This window comes from Lynx rufus, unplaced genomic scaffold (assembly GCF_022079265.1).
Source record: "Lynx rufus isolate CCGP_SWC_20201006 ecotype Redwood Valley unplaced genomic scaffold, mLynRuf1.p SCAF_17, whole genome shotgun sequence".
In the NCBI taxonomy this organism is placed as follows: domain Eukaryota; kingdom Metazoa; phylum Chordata; class Mammalia; order Carnivora; family Felidae; genus Lynx; species Lynx rufus.
This window is the reverse complement of record NW_025814831.1, coordinates 37,628,472-37,650,425: the sequence shown is the minus strand read 5'-3', so window position 1 is coordinate 37,650,425 and position 21,954 is coordinate 37,628,472. Positions and strand designations below refer to the sequence as shown.

The 21,954-nt window shown below is 41.2% G+C and overlaps 1 protein-coding gene across 2 annotated transcripts; it reads right to left on the bottom strand.

The window, feature by feature from the left end:
• Nucleotides 1–3,535: 3,535 nt before the first annotated feature.
• Nucleotides 3,536–21,784, bottom strand: ZBTB25 (zinc finger and BTB domain containing 25). 2 transcript variants are annotated; one of them, XM_047079531.1, is made up of 3 exons: nucleotides 21,489–21,784; nucleotides 8,410–8,589; nucleotides 3,536–5,062 (listed from the first exon to the last, which is right to left on the bottom strand). In XM_047079531.1, exons 2-3 carry the CDS (start codon nucleotides 8,580–8,582, stop codon nucleotides 3,928–3,930), a joined length of 1,308 nt encoding a protein of 435 aa, XP_046935487.1. In that variant the 5' UTR covers nucleotides 8,583–8,589; nucleotides 21,489–21,784; the 3' UTR covers nucleotides 3,536–3,927. The 2 variants fall into 2 exon arrangements, with proteins under 2 accessions (XP_046935487.1, XP_046935486.1); XM_047079530.1 differs by lacking the exon at nucleotides 21,489–21,784 and having other exon boundaries at nucleotides 8,410–10,026.
• Between the last annotated feature and the right edge of the window lie 170 nt (nucleotides 21,785–21,954).

The window sequence follows — 21,954 nt, the reverse complement described above, 5'->3', positions numbered from 1 at the left end:
ATCAAGGATCTGGGTTACAACACTAAGAATTTGCCTGGGCAGATAAACATTAATGGAATTATACCATTTTCCAGACTATCTTTTTCCATGATTAATAGGTATTTCCTTCAGTTTAAAGTGAGGCCTTTCCAATGTTACTTTAATAGAACATAATGAATAACTATGTTATTATCCCCACTCTATTTCTTGTCTCCATGTACTTTTTAGATGACCTACAGCAAAGAAACGAAAATGATATTTTCTCCATTGCTTTTGTTCTTTTTTTCCATGTGTAAACAATATGTTTGGGGTAACTTTCCATGAAGCTGAAATTGGCAAGGTTTTATTCCCAATAATGCCAATGAACGAATATCCCCCTTCCTAAAGTCTAAAGAGAAATACTACTGATTAAACTACAATAGAAATGGAATTCTGGCAACGTTGCCGTTTCTAGAGTATTTCTAAAAAATAAAAGGAAGAACTGTGTCAAAAAATTATTGAATATTAAATAGTATATGACTGCTTCTAAGACATTCTAGAGTTTACAGGTTGGAATACTGAAGTTAATAGGTTTAGCTATAGAATATATGTAGTTTTCTTTATATGGTTGGTTTTTATTAATAATATTAAGAGAACCTAACACAATTCCTCACAACACCCCTGTGAGGTAGGGATTGTTTATGTCCACTTTACAAGTGAGAAATCAGAAAAACAGAGCAAGAAATAATAATCTCAAGATATAGAAATCAAGAAATTTTGGTTTTCTTATAAGGCAAACTGCACTTATGAGTTCCAGAGTTCTGACAACATGCTAATAGGGACAAATACTGAAACAAGTCTGTTTTTCTCCAGAAAACAACTATATGTAGGATGTGGAAAGAAGAGAGAATCCTAAGTTGATCCAAGAAGAAAATGTCTGCTTGGTATTTGCCTCATACATTAATTAAGGTGCATCTAGCATTTCCAGTTTTAAGAGCTTGGTAATCATGCAAACCACATTATATGGTTAAGATTACAGCTCATTTTACAGATGATGAGGTCAAAACTAAAGGGTTTAGCTGAAAGAACCTTTTTTTTTTTATATATACAAAGTAGATTCTCTCAGTAAGGAATCAAGTCTTAAAAAAATACACTCAGGGCACAGTATTAATTATACGTGTAACAGTTATTTTTAAAATATGCCTGTTGAATGAATGAAAAAAATTAAACTGGGGTCAGTTCCCACACCACTATTCACTGATTCTCTGCAACCCACCTTTTGGGACTTTTTTCCTATAAAATGGAGTTAACATTTTCCCACTTCCTAAAATAGAATATTATGAAGACTAAAAGAAAGAACATTTGCTCTGAATTTCTAACATTAAAAGGAACTAAATGAATGAGAACAAAAATACAATTAACCATTATGTTCTTAACATCTAATAAGTATAAATATATTTCAGCTTTAAATTAATGTCTGCCGTGGCCAATCAGCCACAAGCAAACACAATTTCTCCAGACTCTGCCCTGAACTGCTACCCTACACTTCAACTCATATGCACCCACAATCCCACCCTTCAGCTACGCACTTCTTGTGTCAAGGACTAATGACTGAGCAAGAAGAAAACAGAGAAGGAAGAAATCAGAAAAACTGTCATCCTAGTGAGAAAAATAAAATTTTACTTGAAGAAGGCCGGGCAGTATATCATGAATAGCCTAAAATACAGGAAATCGATGTTAAGATGTGTGTTCACCCTATGAGATGAAATCTTTGAGGGCAGAAAAGTTTGAATCATTGTTTAAGTGACTTAAGTTTAAGATTAGATGAAGTTCTCACCCCCAAGAGCAACACATTTGTTTTTAGCCACTCCCAATGTAACTGCTACTATAAAAACAGCTAGTTAGATTTTATTCTCAACACATAACAATCTTGACCCCAGGAAGTTTTAGTCATTTGTCTGAGGGACTAACGCTACTGCCTTAGACAATGCCCGGTAGTTTCTTCATTCAGCCTTCAAGAATAACTTAACCACTTCATAAGTCACCTAAACTCAGTGTTTACCCAGAGAAAACCTTTGTGCCCTTAGAATGGGCTGGATTACTCTTTCAGCTCCCTTCTGACTCCACTCTGATGCTGTCAGGAGATGTCTTCAGAAGGATGCAGTCAATAAAGGAGCTCAGAGTTTCTGTATACAGTTAAATTGTAAGCCTCACAAGCCAGATTTATTAAAATGTCTGTGAGGCTTTGAATTTAACAGGGCAGCACACACAAAAAAGATGAGGCTGTTTTAAAGCCTCTCTGCTTTGTTATTCTTGACTAATCTTTGAAATTTAAACATTTCAGAAACAATTTAGATCTATCCTTTGTGGTGAAGTTTGACCAGCTATTCTCCAGCTACATAAAGCAGGACAATCTATCATTTAGCCCATCAGTTTTAATTTTTCTGGTGTTTTAGCTTTGTAAGTTTCACTGTTATAAAAAGGAGCTAAGGTTATTCACAAAGGGAAAGCTATCATGGACTTTAGACATAGTTCTAGGACACTGTGTGTACTGTTAGTTTTATGGACCAGAAAAAAATGAAAACTGTCACTGAAAAACTACTTCTGCAAGTGATAGAAAATTAACATCAACTTAGGCAGCCTAGAAAATCCTCGGGCGCTGAGGGTAGAAAGACAATTTGTATTTTATCATTTTCCTCTCTAAGCTGATGTAAATCTCTGGTGATAAAAAAAATCTCAAATTGCTCTTAAGATCCTTAAGAAAACATTCTAGATTAAGGTAACAACATTGGTGTTAGTCAAGACAGTTCTGTCTGAAGCTCTGTTTATCTAGGTGTATGAACATTTCTGTTTCTCTGCTTAGGATTTTGTTTTACTGTTTGAATCTCCTCCATTTCTCTCTTTTCACTAAAATATTTTTCATTAACAATGAGGTATGCTCAATGTGAAAAAATAAATAAAAGCCATGCAAGATACTGCAGAGCTAATAAGTAAAAAGTGATTTTAAAACTACTCATGATTTATTATAGCTATGCCTTAAAACAAAATTTTTATACATTATATAGTTATGTATTAGAAATAACTTTAACTCCCTATGTGGCAGAAAATATTATTGTTTTTTATTATTTTTAAATCTTTAATGTTTATTTATTATTGAGAGACAGAGCGTGAGTGGGGGAGGAGCAGAGAGAGGGAGACAAAGAATCTGAAGCAGGCTCCAGGCTCTAAGCTGTTAGCACAGAGCCCAACGTGGGGCTCGGACTCAGAATGGCAAGATCATGACCTGAGCCGAAGTTGGATACTCAACCAACTGAGCCCCCCCAGCGCCCCAGAAAATATTTTTAAATTGTCTTTACAGTGGCTTACTCATGTGAAAAATTAGCCAAAACTGATAGTCTAGAGTATTCTTTAAAAAATTTCATGGGGCGCCTGGGTGGCGCAGTCGGTTAAGCGTCCGACTTCAGCCAGGTCACGATCTCGCGGTCCGTGAGTTCGAGCCCCGCGTCAGGCTCTGGGCAGATGGCTCGGAGCCTGGAGCCTGTTTCCGATTCTGTGTCTCCCTCTCTCTCTGCCCCTCCCCAATTCATGCTCTGTCTCTCTCTGTCCCAAAAATAAATAAAAAAAAAAAAGTTGAAAAAAAAATTTCATTTACCTCATTTTCAATTTGGTTTTACTGATTCTACTTAGAAATTCTATAAATATTTACTCTAAAGTTCCGTAATTCTTACACTGATTTCTGATTTCGTAATTGCGATTTATGAACGGTTCACGCTCTACTTGAAGGTTACATTTTAATAGCCATGTGTATAACATACCTTACAATAAGACCTAATGTATACCACCTTAAAACTATGGATAAATGGCAAAGAAAAAAGTGAACAGACGTTGAGGAGGAAGAGAGTTTATGAATAAAAAAATGCATGTGGATTTTTTTTCAGAATTGGTATAAAAATTATGGAGGAGAAACTGCTACTCCACAAGGATAGTGTCCACACTTTCTTGTGTGAGCTCTGACTCTAAGGCACAGGATGAATCTAACTGTTCTTGCGACAAGCAAGAACTTCTCAGGGGAACATCAGACCAGCTGTCACAGTACGGCTGAAATCTCTGGGCTACCGCATTACTGAACCTTTGGCATCGGTTGTATCTGGAAGATTTACCTTTGTGTATATACATGTGTTCCAGCAGTTGGCTTTTTCGGAGAAATTTATGACCACAGATGGAACAGCTGATTTTTCTTTTCCTTGAAAAAGAAAAATTACAGTTTAATTCTACTGGCTCTGAGTCTTTGGAGATCAGAGACACTTGGCTGATCTGCAGAGGCTCGGTGGTACCCTGGTTTGAGTGGTCAGGCTGCTGCTCATTCTCCTTGACAATGAAGGAGCTGACCCTGCGGCATTCAAGAGCCTCACTGTTTTCATTAAGTGGATGCACTTCACCAAGGTCGTTGCTTTCCAGAATGGAAGCAGGGACACCAAACGGGAGGGATCCGGACACGTGGGTATGGAGATGTTGTCTTAGGTTACTACGGGAATCAAAACGTTCCCCACAGTAATGGCATAAGTGTATTTTGATACCGCTTTCGGTGAAAGTGGGGCCTGTCACCTCCGCCGAGGGTGAGGGATGGCTCTGGGAGATCACAGACTCTGGGTCACATCTCTCCTGCTTGATGGACACTGGGGGCTTCTGGTGTTCCTCCAAGGCCTGGGCAGCAGGACGGGCCCTCTGCTGATCGGCAGTGCCATCATCCAGCCCAATAGCGAGAGAGAGCTGCAGCTGGGGGTGGTCGCCCTGCGCAGCAGCCCTGTTGCCACTGTTACTGGAAGGAGCTTCTTTGACCTCCAGCCCCGGTTTGACAGCTGTTTTTTGGGTTGTTGAGATCTGAATGCCATACAGATTGGAGGACTGCACAGTCTCTGGTGAGAACACCTGATTCATTTCAGTCGCAATGTGAGAAAGGTAGTCGGCGTGAAGAAATCGAATCCCTTCCTCCAGACGACTATGATCCACAATCTGTTTTGGCCCTTTCCCCGTATACATAATGTGCAGCAAATAGCTGAATATGTCAGGTTGGATATCAGTTGGTTGTATTTTTATGCATTCACTGTTAAAAACAAAAAACAGAACCGCACAAAATGAAATGACCAGCTGGCCTTTTGGGTAGCAGCATACAGTCTAAGGGTAACGTGATTTCTTCCCAAGAAGTTCAAACTTAGCAATCTGCCTTGATGAAACATATCAACAGAAAATTAAACTTTCACTATACACCAGCTCTGTGGCCCAGCAACAAGTCTTCATGTCTTCAACCTACCGCCTAAAGTTAAGAAACACACACAGATGTTCTGATGAGTTCAACATTTAGTGACTCCTAAGTGATATGCCCTATACAAGCTGCCAGGGAGTAGAAACGTGATGAATAAAACAGGTCCCTTGCTGTTAAGGAACTTAGCAGTCTTTTGAATATATAATCAAAAGAACTGAGAATGGGGACCCAAAGGACACCTGCACGCCAGTCTTCACTGCAGCATTATTCACACTAGCCAAAAGGTGGAAGCAATGCGAGTGTCCAGCGACAGGTGCCTGGATAAACAAAATGTGGCCCGTCCGTACAGCAGACTATTACTCAGCCAGAGACAGGAATGAAGCTCTGACACCTGCTACAACATGGATGAACCTGGAAAACGTCTGGTAGGTGAACTAAGCCAGACACAGAAGGACACATTTTGTAGGATGCCACTTATAAAAAATATCTAGAGCAGGCAAATTCATGGAGACGGAAAGTAGATTAGAGGTTACCAGCAGTTTGGGCCGGGAGAGATGGGGAGCTATTGCTTAATGGGCACAGAGTTGCTGTTTTGGGTGATGAAAAGTTTTGGAAATGACAGCGGTGATGGTTGCACAACGCTGCGAATGTACTTAATGCCAGTAATTATATGCTGAAAATGGTTCAAATGGCAAACTTTATGTTATATATATTTTACCAAAATAAAAAATATTAAAAATTTTAAAAGGATCTATTGAAATTGGCAATATTTAGAATTTCAATTACACTAATCCCAGGGGCACCTGGGGGGCTCAGTCGGTTGAGCATCCGACTTCGGCTCAGGTCATGATGTCGTGGCTCGTGGGTTCGAGCCCTGCATCAGGCTCCATGCTGACAGCTCACAGCCTGGAGGCTGCTTAGTTCCTGTGTCTCACTCTCTCTCTGCCCTCCCCTGCTCGCACTCTGTCTCTCTCTCTCTCTCTCTCTCTCTCATAAATAAATAAATAAATAAATAAATAGCACTAATCTTATTTTGGCTTCCTAACTATATTAACACATCTAGTCTTTACATCACAAATGAATACAGGCATAACTTTGAAAAACTTCAAAATAACCCCAAGCCCAATTTTTAGATATGAATCTAGAATTCAGATAATAGGTGGAAATAATGAGTGAACAAGAAATTGGGAAACACCCTGCAAGATGAGGATAAACAGAACCTGAGGGAAGTGCTGGATGTCAAGGAACAACAGAATCAGTTAACGGACTTACCTTCCCTGAAGCAAAACTTTGTGAATGCTTCACAATGCACTGGGTGTCAGTAAGTATAGCGACAATCCATTTCTTTAGTGCCCGTATCTCGGGATTGCCTCCTGGGTTTCACTCTTAGCTCTCACCCACCCACTTCCAGGGTCTGTGGCAGGGCTTTTTTTATATCGGTACAGAGCTCTGTTAACTGAGGATTTTTAGTTGCTCAACAGAGATACCAGACAGCAGGCCTGACACCTTTGCATCTCTTGGATTTAGTTCAGCGTGCATGGTGCCTGGCACACAACAGGCGCTTTGGGAGCTGAACCAACTCCCAGCTCTTAGAGGAGACTGATGTGAAGGTACTGTTTCTGATCCAGTTTCGACAGTGACCCTAACTATGACATGTCCTCCCCTCCAACCTCCTCCCTCCTTGTGCCATGCATTCCAGTCATTCTGACGTACTCCGTTTCCTCAATGTACTAGCCTGGTTCATATCTGCCTATGTTTCCGTGCACTTTTCCCTCTGCCTGCAACGCACCTTCCTGCATTCCTCTACAACATCCGGAAAACTCCTCCTGATCCTTCAAGATACAGGGCCTCAATAAAGCCTATTCCAACCTCCTCAAAATAGAGCTGCTGACACTCCACTCTACCTTCTACAACACTTCTATTATAGACGTATCACGTTAATTATTGATAGCAGTAGCTGACAGTGCAAAGCTCCGTTCCAAGCATTTTAATATTAATCCATTTAAATCTCAACACCATGGGGTGAGTACACATACAATGCCAGTGTCTTACATAGAAGGAAACTGAGGCACAGACAGATCAATTACACGGCGATTATTTTCTTTACGTGCACTATCTATGAGACTATTAACCCCTTGAGGGCAGGGAGCATAATTAGCCTGTTACTGGGGTCTAGCACAGTGCTGACATTAAGTACCTGATAAATACTTGAATGAATGAATGGGTAAATAAAAATGTGTAATTGAGGCTACACTCCTAGTATTTCATGCACGGTCCTTTAAAAAAACATAGAGAATTCTATCCCTTTCAATCGAGAATGGATTAAAGCTATTCTTTAAGAGCTCAGAGTCTGAATACCACTTTCCTGCCCTCTTCCTACATACCTATCATGTTGGGATAACCTAAATTCAAAACATCAAAGCACTTTTTGAAAATAGTATTTGAAACAAATGACTTTTGAACTATAGTATGGAATATAAGATGGGTAGAACTATGACATTAAGGCCTTGCTATGAAAGTGCTACAGAACAGGTATCAAAAACTTAGTGGGTTAGAACACAGATCTTTAAAAACACGTATCTGCATTTGAGTGTAACTTATTGGGGGGCTATAATCCTGGATGGACCAATTATTTACTTCAACCTCAGTCTCCTTTTCTCTAAAATAGTGTGGATAAGAGGCACCTGGCTGGCTCGGTCGATTAAGCATCTGCCTCTTGATTTCGGCTCAGGTCATGATCTCACAGTTCATGAGTTTGAGTCCCGCATTGGGATCTGTGCTAATGGTCTGGAATCTGCTTGGGATTCTGTCTCCCTTGCTCTCTGCTCGCAATCCCCACCCCCTCCCCCACACTGTGTTCTGTTTCTCTCTCTCTCAAGAATAAATAAATGAATAAACTAAAATAAAATAGTGTGAATAACAGTAGAATGTACATTAGGTAAATACTTAGTGCTTGGGTATGGGATAAGCCTCCATTAACTTTTAGCTATTACTGTTTTCATTTTTACCTTCCACCATGGATCTTACACACAGAGATGAATTACTGGATGTGTAGAAAAAAAATACATAACTTTTTTTTATTTCTTAAGGTGACCCCATGACAAAGAAGCCCCCAAATGATGTTACAATAAGGTTTAGCTATATCACAATATTTAAAATTCTTGTGATTTACAAAAGCACATCCTTACCTTGTTTGGTGAATAAATATCATCTTGAAATAGTTAGAAAAAGCAGCAAGCACTGCTCTGTGGGCTTTGAAGTAAACGTCTCCAATAGCAACTGTGCAATCACACAGAAAACCAAATTCTCGCTGCATGTTCAGCTGCTGCAGGAGGACAAGGCTATGGCTACCTGTGTCCATTGTGGCTCTGAGAAAAAGCACAATTTTTGTTTGTTTTTTTTTTTACAAAATTAGCTACAGTTCACACACATCTAGAGTACAAGAACACCTAAATTTAAACGAGATTATTCAATAGTTTTTAATACTGTTAATTTCACCCCAAACCTAGCTAACATGAAATCCCCTCCTTATGAAAATACCAATTCTTCGAAAACGGTAAAATATGGTCTTTTTTCATTTGGTAAGAAGGTGGCTTGGTATGAGTGACACAGAAGCAAAAGGAAGGCTGTCCTTTTTTAATCTGTCTGACCTCAACGTTACCAGTCCGTCCTGTTTCCTCACTGGAAAATGGAATTGAGATTCTGACCCATTCCTCAGAGCTAAACGAGTGAGGTTATGTGACAACCACCTCGTGATGGAAATTGCTATTCAAATGTTAACCATAACTGTTAATAACTTAACAGTGTCCTGGCTGGGCTAGAGGTGTTACTGCTCCTTAGGAATCCTCTATGTGGTCAGGGGACACTGGCCTCCTGACTATCATACAATGTTTGGGAAATGTGTCAGTCACAGTACATTCAGGAGCCCTTAAAATAGATACTAAGCCACATCCCCTGATTTACATGGGGCCTGGAACCCTATGGGAAAGAGCCTATACCCTGATATTAACTGGATTCAGACATACATACAAGTATGGAGGCTCCTGAAGAAACAATACAGAATGGGACCACTGGTCCTGGGAAAAATCACACATGAGAAAGAACACGCAGAAGAATTCTGCCAGCAAGGGAGAGCAGTGTGAGCAGCAAGGGTACTGAGTGCTGTCGTTACACGTAGGTGGGAGGCCCCGCTTCACCACCTCCTCCCCAACCGTGTAGACGGCCACCAGTGTTTTAAGGAGAAGGCAGCCGGGTACGAAGGTCATCACTGGCAAGCTGGGAAAACCTTCTCTAAAAGAGCAATTTCTGCAAAAGAGAATGAAGTTTCCTCACTAGCCAGAGACCAAAGTCAAAGAGGTCAGCGTTGAAAGTGTGGGGCTAGCTGTCTGGAGATTGGCCGCAGCTTGGGCAGCAGACAGCTGAGTGATCAATTATATAATAGAACCAGCTAACACTTAACGGTGTTTCCTTTCCCTTAGGAACTTTCTACTCATTTAATTCTCAATACAACTCTACAAGAAAGGGAGTAAGCAATGCACCTTACAGATGAAGAAACTGAATCATTGCAAAATAAACGGACACAAGTCATATTGCTAGTAAGTGGGAGAGTGGGGGATTCAAACCCAGGTACTGGGCTCCCGAGCCCAAATGTCCTCCCTTTCCACCTTTCAGAGGGAACATGACCCACAAACTGGAGATGCTTAGGGAATGGTCAGGTTATACATCAAGACACACAGGGAAGCCTTGGGGGGCGCCTGGGTGGCTCAGTCAGTTAAGCTTCTGACTCTTGGTTTCGGCTCAGGTCATGACCTCACGGTTTGTAAGTTTGAGCCCCGCATCGGGCTCTGCACTGACAGTGTGGAGCCTGCTCAGGATTCTCTCTCCCTCTCTCTCTCTCTCTCTCTCAAAATAAACTTTAAAAGAAAAAATTATGAAGTATTTCAGATGGACAAATAGGCACAGAGAGCAATGGGACAAACACGCAGCCACCCACCCCTGAGCACATAAGGTAAACGTTACAAACATGGCAGAGACCCCCTGCCATCACTCCCTCATTTGCACTGCCTCCTACCTTGCCTCTGAAGGCCGTCTTCATCCTGACTTTGGTGTTTATGACTGTCTTGTAACAGCATTATGTTCTTGCTGCATCTGTACATATCCCTTAAGAAGGGAGAGTACTATTTTGCATGTTTTAAAAGTGTATGTAAATAATAGCGTACTTTAGGAATCCTGCAATTTGCTGCTTTTAGTTCTACATTCATAAATTGCTTTTTAAAATTCTACTTACTCACATATAAGTTTCTCCTAAGCCTCCCCCAATTAAAAAATAAATGAAAACGAAACTCTTACTCCTTGCCATCTCATTTTAAAAGCCTGTAAGCAGTAATGAGATAAGGAAAATAACAGAACCTACAGAGACCCGAGCCTCAATAAAAATCCAAATTGTAAGTATTGTTCCAAAAGGCCATTTGACTAAAAGTCACTACTTATTGTATTTGCTACATTACCCAGATTCCTAAACTCCACCAATTTAGAGAGAGATTTAAACACCAAAATAAAACTGGGTATACTGAAGATTTCACCATGTGAAAAACATGTGTCTTAGATTCAATGAATGGCTCAAAGTGAAGTAGCTTAAACTAGCCTTACAAATTGTTTAAAGCAAAACAAAACCTCAGATCATAAACATTTTCACCAGATCTATATCTATCTGTCTATATATAGTGCAGTAGTATAATGAGCTATTGAACCACATGGAAATGAGAAAGGGCACACTAAAAAGCCACATACACAAAAATGTTGTGGTTAATCGTCTATGAGTAACAGTTAAATTCTTCACTTACTGAACACATTTTTTTTGAAGAGAAACTTAATAAAGAAAAAATTATTTGAAAGCACGCATTACACAAGGCCTAGGGATAGAAAAAAAATTACACAGATACTGCAATCAACAAGACTGCAGGCTAATAGGGGAGACAAAACATAAAACATCATAATTATGATATAAAGTAAAAGTGATAAATGTCATAAGAGCAGTTCAGAGAACATGTTATGGGGGGGGGCAGGGATCAACAGCAGGTGACTCAATGGAAAATAAGCCATTATTTAGATGGACAGGCAGAGGATGAACATAGCATTCCAGGCAGAAAAAAATAGGATGAATAGAATTACAGGGAAGAGTGTGAATATACAGGTAACTGAAGAATTCAGTCGGGCATAGAAAAAACAAAAGTAAGTGACTAACGAGATGTGGTTAGCTCACACAGGGTACCAATTGTAAAACTGAAAGGTACTCCAGTTGTGTTTGAGATGAACTGTTAAGACGTTTTTGCTGGAGGGAGAACACATAGTAGTTAAAGCTCAGACCCTGGAATTAGACAGCTTGGATTAAAATTTCAATCTGTCATTTAGCTGTATGATCTTGAGAAGACACTTAACTTTCTGGTCTTTGGTTTTACTTGTAAACTATGGATGGATAATTACAGTATCTATCTATCTCACAGGTTGTTATATAGATTTAATACGGTAATGCATATAAGCACTTAAAAGTAGTGGGGCCCATAATACCAAGTATCATCATCATCATCAGGCCTGTTAGTCAAACTGCTCTAGTAACAATACATAAAAAAGATTAGCAAGAGAAAGGTATGGAGAAATAAAGACCAGCAAGGAGTCTGCTGTAATATCCAAGTAATGGCAGTGGGAATGAAGGAATAAAAAAAGACGCACCAGACGCAGAACTGACATGACCTGGCAGCAGATTGGAAGTGATAAGCCACAGAGAATATCAAGTCAAAGGTGAGTCTCAGAATTCCAGCTTGGGTCACTGGAAGAATTCGTTCATCCCTTCAGGTCGTATTTGCAGAATAACTGTCAGGTGTCAATACAAAGGCAGGGTCCCAGAATGCTGGGGAAGAGGCATAGAAGCTGTCTTAATAAAAGAGAAGTTTCATTTTGGACATAGTTCAAGGTGTTCACGTTAGGACATCTGAGTAGAAACGCTTGGTGATCAATGAGACAACATGAGGACTGGGGCTCTGGAGATCAGGGCTAGATAGAGAGAGAAGGGCCTCAGTAATTACACAACCGAAGCCACCAGGAGTGGATGGGACTACTGAGTGAAATAAGAGGGAAAAAAAGCTAAGAATGAATCCTTGAACAACACAGAAAAGACACAAGAAGAAGAAAAGGAGAAATAAGAAAATATATTTTCTTATATAAGGGAATGGTGAAGGAAAGGCAAGAGCCTTGGCTGGGGAGCCCAACAGCCTCCATTTTCCATGGTGGAAAATGCTGCAGACAAACGTGAGGATGAGGCCTATTACAAATGCCCCAAGTGTGGGGACCAAGAGGTTTCTGGTGACCTTTGACAATGGGAAAGCAGCAAGAGCAAAATATCTCACTGCAAGAGGATGTTAGAAAGCACACGTCATACAGGGTAGGTACAGATAGGATAGGGCACCGAGAATAGGCAGCTTCAGCTTGGAGAAGACTTCCAGCCTGAAGAGGGGTGGAGTCTCTAGAAGCCAGAAGGAACACAAGCAGAAGTCTTAAGTGTAGTAGTCAGCCACAGAGAAGAGAGGGATTTCTTTCTGATGGTGGCAAGGAGATGATGAGGTGAGGGGAGAATGTGAGAGTAGTCTGTAGATGGCTTTGATTTACATACTATGAAGTTAGTCCATATGCAAAGGGAAGAGCTGAATTTAGGCCTTGAAAGAAACCTAGAGTAATAATCCCTGATGCTAACATATAGTGATGAAGTTCATACAGAACTTTCACATAAAACAATCTCTTTTTCTCTTTTAGGTGTGATACTTTCTATTAACCTGTCTTCAAATTCATGGACTCTTGTCATTTCTGTTAAACTCATTCAGTGAATTTTTAATTTCAGATATATTTCCAGGTCTAAAATTTTCATCTCATTCCTTTTTAGTGTCTGGTTCTCTGCTGAGATTTCCTATTTCTTTGCCCATTACCGCTTTATGTTCTTGAGCATAGTTATAATAGCTACTTTAAATCTTCTCTACCAGGGGTGCCTGGGTGGCTCGGTCAGTTAAGTGTTTGGCTCAGGTCATGATCTCACAGTTTGTGAGTTCGAGCCCCGCGTCAGGCTCTGTGCTATTGGTTCAGAGCCTCTGTGCTATTGGTTCAGAGCCTGGAGCCTGCTTCGGATTCTGTGTCTCCCTCTCTCTGCCCCTCCCCTCCCCTGCTTGTGCTCTGTGTCTCTCTCTCAAAAATAAACATTAAATCTTCTCTGCCAAATCCAACCTCTGGGTCATCTTGAAATCAATCTTCATTAATTAGGGTGATAGTTTTGTTTCATTTTGGACAATATCCTAGACATTGCGATTACTGCAGTAAAGACTCTAGATTCTGTAATATTCTTCCAAAACACATTGATGTTTTTGCTTTGTTGTTATAATTAACTTGGTTGGACTTAAACTCCAAATTCTGCCTGCCCTCTGGTTCAGTTTTTTCAGCACGTGTGCCGAATGGGGGTTGCTCCACATATATCTAAGTTTAGGGATTGGCAAGAGATTCAAGCTGAGTAATACACAGTATTTGGGGTCCTCCCAGCATCCTTTCTGGAATTTTCCTTTTCTTCCCAGCTGTGTGATCACCCTGAACTCTGTCCTCTTTTCTTCAAGCAAGTAAGATTACAGGTTATTAACCTAATTTTAGCCATCTCCTCATGTCACCAACAGGAGTCTTCTCTCAGGATAAAAGCCATAGAAATGGAAATGTGCCCACTGCTGTTCCCTTCTCCCAAGTATAGACCTTATTCCAGTTTCTGCCTGATTTTTGTCACTTTCAAATGCCATCTGGTAGTTTCTAAAGCTTTTTTTCAAGTTCATACAGTTGACCCTTGAACATTGGTTTGAGCTGCACAGGTCCACTTATATGTGGATTTTCTTCCATAAACACAGTACAGTACTGTACATGTATTTTCTCTGACCTATGATTTTTTTTTTTTAAGTAAGCTCTAGGCCCAACATGGGGCTTCAACTCAGAACCCCGAGATCAAGAGTCGAACACTCTACTGACTGAGCTAGCCAAGCGCCCCTTCCTTATGATTTTAATAAGTTTTCTTTTCTCTACCTTATTATAATATAGTATATAATACATATAAAAAATGTGGTAGTTCACTGTTTATGCTATCAGTAAAGCTTCCAGTCAACAATAGGCTCTTAGCAGTTAAGCTGAGGGTAGGGAGTCAAGTTACATGCAGATTTAACTGCAGAGGGGTTGGTACCCCTCTCAGTGCAAGGGTCAAATGTAGTTTTTATTTCAGAATTGTCCCAACAGGAACTACTCAGCCATTATCACCCTTCATCAGTTCTAAATAGTCCTGGACTCAAGATCCACTTACACTCTTAAACACTATTAAGGACTGCAAAAGGCTGTTGTTTATGTGGATTATATTTATCAATATTTGCCATATAAAAAATTAAAAGTGAGACTTTTTTTTTTGAGAGACATAATGTACTAGCATGTGAGCGAGGGAGGGGCAGAGGGGGGAGGGGGAGAGAGGGGAAGGAGGGAGGGAGGGGAGAGAGAGAGAGAGAGAGAGAGAGAGAGAGAGAGAGAGAGAGAATCCCAAGCAGGCTCCATGCTCAGTGCAGAGTCCAACGTGGGGCTCAATCCTATGACCCTGGGATCATGACCTAAGCCAACATCAAGAGTCAGATGCTCAACTGATTGAGCCACACAGGTGCCCCCAAAGGGAGACATTTTAAAAATTTTAATTCATTTAAAATAACAGTAAGCCCATTATATATTAACATAAAATATACTTTTTCTAAAAAAAATAACTACATATATTTTTTAAGTGGAAGGGTAACATTGTTTTATAGTTAACAATCTTCTGATGCCTGGCTCTAAAAAATACAGCTGGGTTCACTGCTTCTCTGTTCACATAATCTGTTGCCACATTAAAAAAAAATGTTTATTTATTGGGACGCCTGTGTGGCTCAGTGGTTGATTGTCCGACTTTGGCTCAGGTCATAATCTCAGGATTTGTTGAGTTCGAGCCCTGTGTTGGGCTCTGTGCTGACAGCTCAGAGGCTGGAGCCTGCTTCAGATTCCGTGTTTCTCTCTCTCTCTCTGACCCTCCCCTACTTGCGCCCTGTGTCTTTCAAAAATAAATAAACGTTAAAAAAAAAAAGTTTATTTATTTTGAGAGAGAGAATCCCAAGCAGGCCGTGTGCTCTGAGGTCAGAGCCCTACTCAGGGCTCAATCTCCTAAACTGTCAGATCATGACCTGAGAAGAAATCGAGTCGGTTGCTTAACCAACTGAGCCACCCAGGTGCCCCTGCCACATGTTGTTTTGATTCAAGCATAGTAAGATATTTCAGCCTTGCAAAAGCAAGATCCTTGTAGATCCTGAAAAGGTTTCCGGAACCTCTGGGGGTCCTTGCACCATAATTTGAGAATCTCTGCCCTATGCTATCTTTTTTTGATCCTATGAGGTAGTAGAGCAGGTACTATATTGGTTCCATTTTATGGTTGAGGAAGCACAGGCTTAGGGAAGGCAGGAAAGGTACCCGACGTCAGGCAATTAGCCATTAACTGACAGTACTTCAGGTCTGACTTTATTTTTATTTTTTTGTTAAAGTTAATTACTCAAGGACAATTCCTTTTTTTTTTAAATGTTTATTATTTATTTTTGAGAGCAAGAGAGACAAAGCCCGAGCGGGGGAGGGGCAGAGAAAGAGGAAGACACAGAATCTGAAGCAGGCTCCAGCCATGAGCGGTCAGCAGAGCCCAATATAGGGCTCAAACCCATGAACTGGGGGATTATGCCCTGAGCTGAAGTCAGATGCTCAACCAACTGAGCCACACAGGCACCCTTCAAGTCTGACTTTAAACTCATGCCCTTTCTTTACAACCCCCATGTAAAACTTTTAACATACATACTGATGCAGATTTTACAAATATATTGAATTGAATAAGGGGGAAATTTTTCCAAGTGTATACAATGAAAAAAACTCAGATCTGTTAAAAAAAAAAAACAAACCACAACTTACATACATAATAGGCTCATTCAAACTTGTTTGCATAATAATAGACCTTTGATGTTTCAAGGCAACACAACTAGATTTTATCTCATGTCAGTATAGCCAATCCACCACAGAGTTATTAAAAACATTTACTAATGCAACCTACTTTGCAAATTATTAGCTAAGCTTTTCATATAGCCTTTGCTCATTATTTCTTTGACCATCAATTCTATTTTCTCTACTATGTGGAACAGCCAAAGCTTTCTATGCATGCAGAAAGATCTTAGAAGTTACATTTAAGAATTTCCGGTGGAGGGGCAGCTGGGTGGCTCAGTTGGTTGTGTCCAACTCTTGACTTCGCTCAAGCCCTGCACAGGGCTCTGTGCCGGGCATGGAGACTGCTTAAGATTCTCTCTCTCCCTCCCTCAATCTGGGAGGGAAAAAAAAAGTTAAGAAAAAACGAATCTGGGGTGGCAATTTTAAGATGTGAGAGAGGTTGCAGAAAAATAATTTTATACATTTTATTAAATTGACAAATACCACAGTCAAAATGAAAGAGTACTTCATCTTAAGATGCTTTATCTATTATCAAAGTGGTATTTATACTGTAATAATAAAATTAGTATTGATATTTAAGAAAAACTACAAAATCTTATTTACTAACTCAATTGCAGTAACTCTGGATTAGCTCACACTAAGTAAACTAGAACAGCTTTATACCAGTATCTATTTTTGTTTAATAAAAAGTTGACATTTAACATCTTTCAGTTTTTACTTATTTTATATTATTTATTCTCATTTATTTAAAAACTATTTATTGTATTAGACTGGACTCTCAGATCTATGGTAGCCAGACGATAGACGATATCCTTGAATACACAGCTTTTCATTCTCTCAGGCTGTATGAATCTTTAATAAAAAAGAGACATAGGTATAAGACATCTGTTGCCGTAGAAAATAAACAGTCTTAGATATTTTCTCTGTGGTTCCTACCATTGTGACTTTATTATTAATTATAATTAATAGACAAAGAGAAAAGTTGGCAGAGGAATGTGTACAGCTTTTTTGAGATACTTACTCATGGCTATAAATACAAAGATAAAAGTAGATACATTCAAAGTGCCAAGTGATAACAGACTTTATACAATGGTTTTAATTTTTTAATGGTACTTTCACATGACTGTGGAGGTGTAACAGTTTATAATCTAGAGAAGGAATGTTTGCAGAGATCATTTTATCATGGAACAGCTCTTATCACTGACTGTACTGTAAAACTTAAAATGCAGGGGCTGTACTGATGCCTGCATTCTACTTCACGCTAACCCAAAGAGAATTGCTGTGAGGCTCAGATCCTTTTTTAAAAAGCTCTTCAGGTAGTTCTAATATGATGCCTCAGTTAAGAACCACTGTATTAGAAGGGAACCAAGCAACCCGAAGAGAATATTTCACTCTATAATTTCAGAGAAAAAGAAGCAATTTTACAAGAAGTTCTCAAAATGTGGGAATTATACCAATTACGTGAAATGAAAAATCAACTATTGTACTTCTAATGTTAAACAAAAAAAATTAGCCAGATCCTAAGAAACAAAAGTGCTCCCAAACTAGTAGAATGGGCACTGGGGGCAGAGGAGGAACACATCATTTCCAGACTTCTTCTAAAGAAGTATTTAGGAAAAAGAGGTATGTCCTCTCAGACACCATTATGCCTATTTTCATAATATCTGAAAATGATACGGAAATCACAAATCTGAAAATACTGAGATAAAACGTACAGTAATTCTAGGATCTGCTTATGAAAATCACTAAAAATATTAGAAAAGAGGGTAAGAAGCAGACGTGGTAGAAGACACAGGAAGAGCAGTTATGCTCTAGAAACTTTTAACGGAACAGGGAAACGTTAGTTTGGGGCCTCCTGCCTGTTGCCAGACCGAGCCAGCCTACTACATCTCTAACCCCCATCTAACCAACATGTGGGATGCCTGATAAAGCCGCAGCACCAGGCAAACATGAATGCTAATACTGGTGAATGCAAACAGCTAGTGGACCTTAAAAAAATCAGAACCCTGTGAAGGAAAATAAACGGTCTTCTTAGTCCACTAAAAAAATAATGACTGCATTTCTGAAAGAAAAAAAAAAAAAGCTACTCAAAGGACAGCAGAAAGCTGGAAAACGACAATGCTAGTACAGATCTAGAATACAGTATAAACAAGAATAATTATTACTTCTGAATATAGGTGAACCAGTACTTCCTTTGCTACAGAACGTTCCACAAACATGTTATCCACATGGGTTAATTTTGCTTAAAGTGCCTAGAGTTTTTCACAAGGAACCAAAAGTCATTATATGACTGATAAGTACAGGGAAGAAATGAATTAGAAAAATTCCAAAAATAACTAACAATACTATAAACATTTTTTTCTTCAATTAAGATTTAAAAAGGGGTGTGTGGGTGGCTCAGTTGGTCAAGCGTCCAACTTCAGCCCAGGTCATGATCTCACGGGTTCAGGTTCGTGAGTTCAAGCCACGCATGGGGCTCTTTGCTGACAGCTGGGAGCCTGGAGCCTGCTTCGAATTCTGTGTGCCACTCTCTTTTACCCTCCCCCACAACAAGTAAACATGAAAAAAAAATTTTTTTTAAAGATTAAAAAAAAATTCCTACTGGCAAAGGGAAAGCAGATGTGTGAATAAATTACTAATCCTAAAACTGATGTTTGTTTCAAATACTTTCCTCTTACTCCACTCACCCTAAACAAGTTCAAGTAGCAATATCTTTAGTATCCTAGAAAAAATAATACTGTTCTAGTTAAAGTAGCTACTATTATAATGAGTAAATACTATATGCAAGGCCTTGTGCTAAGTGCTCTATGTACATTCTCCCTTTTAGTCCTCACCTTGACTATGCGTTATTTTTATTTCCGTTTTACAGATGAGGAAAAACGTAGACTTAGTACCCACAAGTATAAAGTGGGGATCAAGAGCTAGGTCTGATTCCATAACCTGCGCTGATAACTATCAACTGGAATAGTACTTTTCTTAGCATTCTTCTCTCAAAAGACTGACGTTCGCATGCAATTTGGAATAAATAAGCAAAAACGAGCACAGGAAGTGGTGTACAAGTACTTTATAATTTATCAAGATAAGAGCACCTGCACTGCTTTTTTAAGACGAGGGGAAAAAAAAAACCCTGCAATAATCTAAAACCCCAACTCTGTTCTGGCCCTATTATGACAAAAAAAAAGACAAGTTTTTCTGTAACAAGATGGTCAAGCACCACCTATGGGCCATAGTAAATAAATCACTTTGGTTCAGTGGTGGGGAGGGCATTATGCAACACTTCCCAGCACTGCCTTTGCCAGGATATTTTACGGCCAAGACTCTTGGGCCCCTCCTCCCCAGCTAGACAGCCTGGCTCCTGCCCATTCCCCTCAGGAGATAGGGTGGAAGCACACAGCTCCATTTTCTAAGGCAAAGAGGGCAGCTGAAAGTCCTGCTCAGCCTCTCTGGGCAACCACAGGCGCCAATAAATCAGCCACAGGCGATTCTCTCATCCTTTTCCTGGCTTGAAGTCGTAGCAAGATACAATGCACAAGAGCACTGACTGGACTTGTGAGATAAGTGATCTGGCCTTGAATTCTGCTGTAAATGACAGTATCACAGAAGACAGGTAAATCCTCTGTTTTCTCGCTTGTTACATAGAAACACTACTACCTCCTTTTTTATTAAGTACTCAAAATTTATCTATGAAAGTGGCTAGCCACTGCTGGTGCTCAGTAAACAGCGAACAACCTGAGGAGAATCCATTTCCACTGCTTCCAAACAAGACATTCAGGGAAGGGCTGGGCAAAAAGGTATAGCACGTCATGTGACGCCCCTCCCTGCTTTGTCGCTAACCATCCTTGTGACCTTCCACGGTTTCCCATAACCTCCCAGCTATCAGAACTAATCTATTCCAAACAAACAAACAAACAAAACCAAAATGAATCTATTACACGTGCTATCCCAGTACTCTACGCCCTATTAAGGGACTGTTTTCTGACCATGGATAGTTTACCCTTAACCAAAACACATCCAGACTGCTTGCTAAACAGATCTTTGATGCCTTAACCTAAGGAAGCAACCAATGCTGCAAACATTGGTTATTCTTGCAGATAATACTGCTGAATTTTGGAGACAGGCTTTGAGCCCCAAAGTACATCATAGGGAGTCTATTTCACCTAGACATAATGCCAACCCCATTCCTTAAAATAACAGAGCCATCACACCATGGCCAAGCCTGGTTTCTCAATAATCTGAATCAAGGCAAGTATATCACCTCTGGCAGACAGTCTCTACAGTGAGTGGGTTAAACCAGCACTGTGCTCCTGGCGTGGTGGAGAGCCCAATAATCAAGGCCTAGAGCCCTACGGTCCAGTTACTCAAAAGATGTAGGGCTTTGACCAAGCTACACGTTCTTTAGGCCGGGTGTCTTTGATTGTAAAATGAGAGGGATGAACTGGATTTCCTCTAAGGCCTCTTGCAGCTTTAAAATGTCATTCCAACGTACACCTTACACGCTTGACAAAATCCTGTGAGAATCAACAGTTTTGCCAAAAGACCCGAGTCTCAAGAGAACGAATACCAAATATAATTCCCCGGGGGAACCGGGCGTTACTTTAGGAAACACATTAGCTACTATCAAGTTCCAAGTACAGCTCTAGGTGCTGCCTAAGCAGCTTGATTTTTCCAAATAACAAGTGCTAGGTAAGCAGTGAATGATGGGGCAAACTTTTAAAAGAAAAACTGGATTTACTCAGAATGAAATCAATATAATCCGAAAAAAGGAAGAAATGAATTATGAAGGGGGGAGGAACTTCCTGCCCTAGAAACGGGGTAATCACAAACAGGGGTGGGGGAGGGAGAGGACAGTGGCCGAAGCGTCTCGCAGTTTGCACCACGAGACCCGCCCACTTGCGAGAAGGGTCCGCGCGGCCGCCCGGGGAACGCCGCAGGCCTGCTGGCGGGGGTTCCCACGCGGGGTCAGGCCCCGACAGCCGCCTTCTGCGGGCAGCGAAAGGTGGTTCTGGGCATCCTCGGCCCAGCGCTCCCTCGCGGTTGCCATTTTCCTCCTGTGCCCTGATTGACATGTCAAACGGACCAGAACACCCCTCTCCCCAGCTACTTGCATCTGTCCCACGACCGGCGCAGCTGCAGGCCGCCGCCCCGGGCGGCTCGCGGCGGGAGGGACTGAGCCCGGAGCAGCCCACAGGGGCCGGGCCGCGTCGCTTACCCAGACGCCGCCGCGGCGGCCAGCCGGCTCCACCGTGCGGGAGGGGCGGCTCCCGCGCCGCGCACGTCACGCGGCGGCGCCGGCTCACGCACCCCACGGTCCGCTCTCGCGCGGCTTCCCGCGCCGGCCGCCCCGCGATGGGCCCACGTGACCGCGCGCCTGGTAGCCGGGGAACGAGGAGAGCGGGGGCAGAAGAGTGCGTGCGTACGTGCGCGCCCGCCCGCCCGCCTGCCTACTCAAGAGGCTAGGCGGGGGTCGGCCCGCGCTCTGGGCACCTCCGCCACGGTCCTCAGTCGTGACTCTGTAGGCGGAAGCGTGGAGATGAGCTTGAGCGTCACAGGCTCCCCACACACAACCGCGTGACCCGGGGACTTTCCCCAGGGTGTGCAGAAGCACAGCACTACCTCAGTTCGGGGGTGGGGGTGGGGAAGGATGCGCCCGCGTGTTCGCGGGAAGAGGGGTGGGG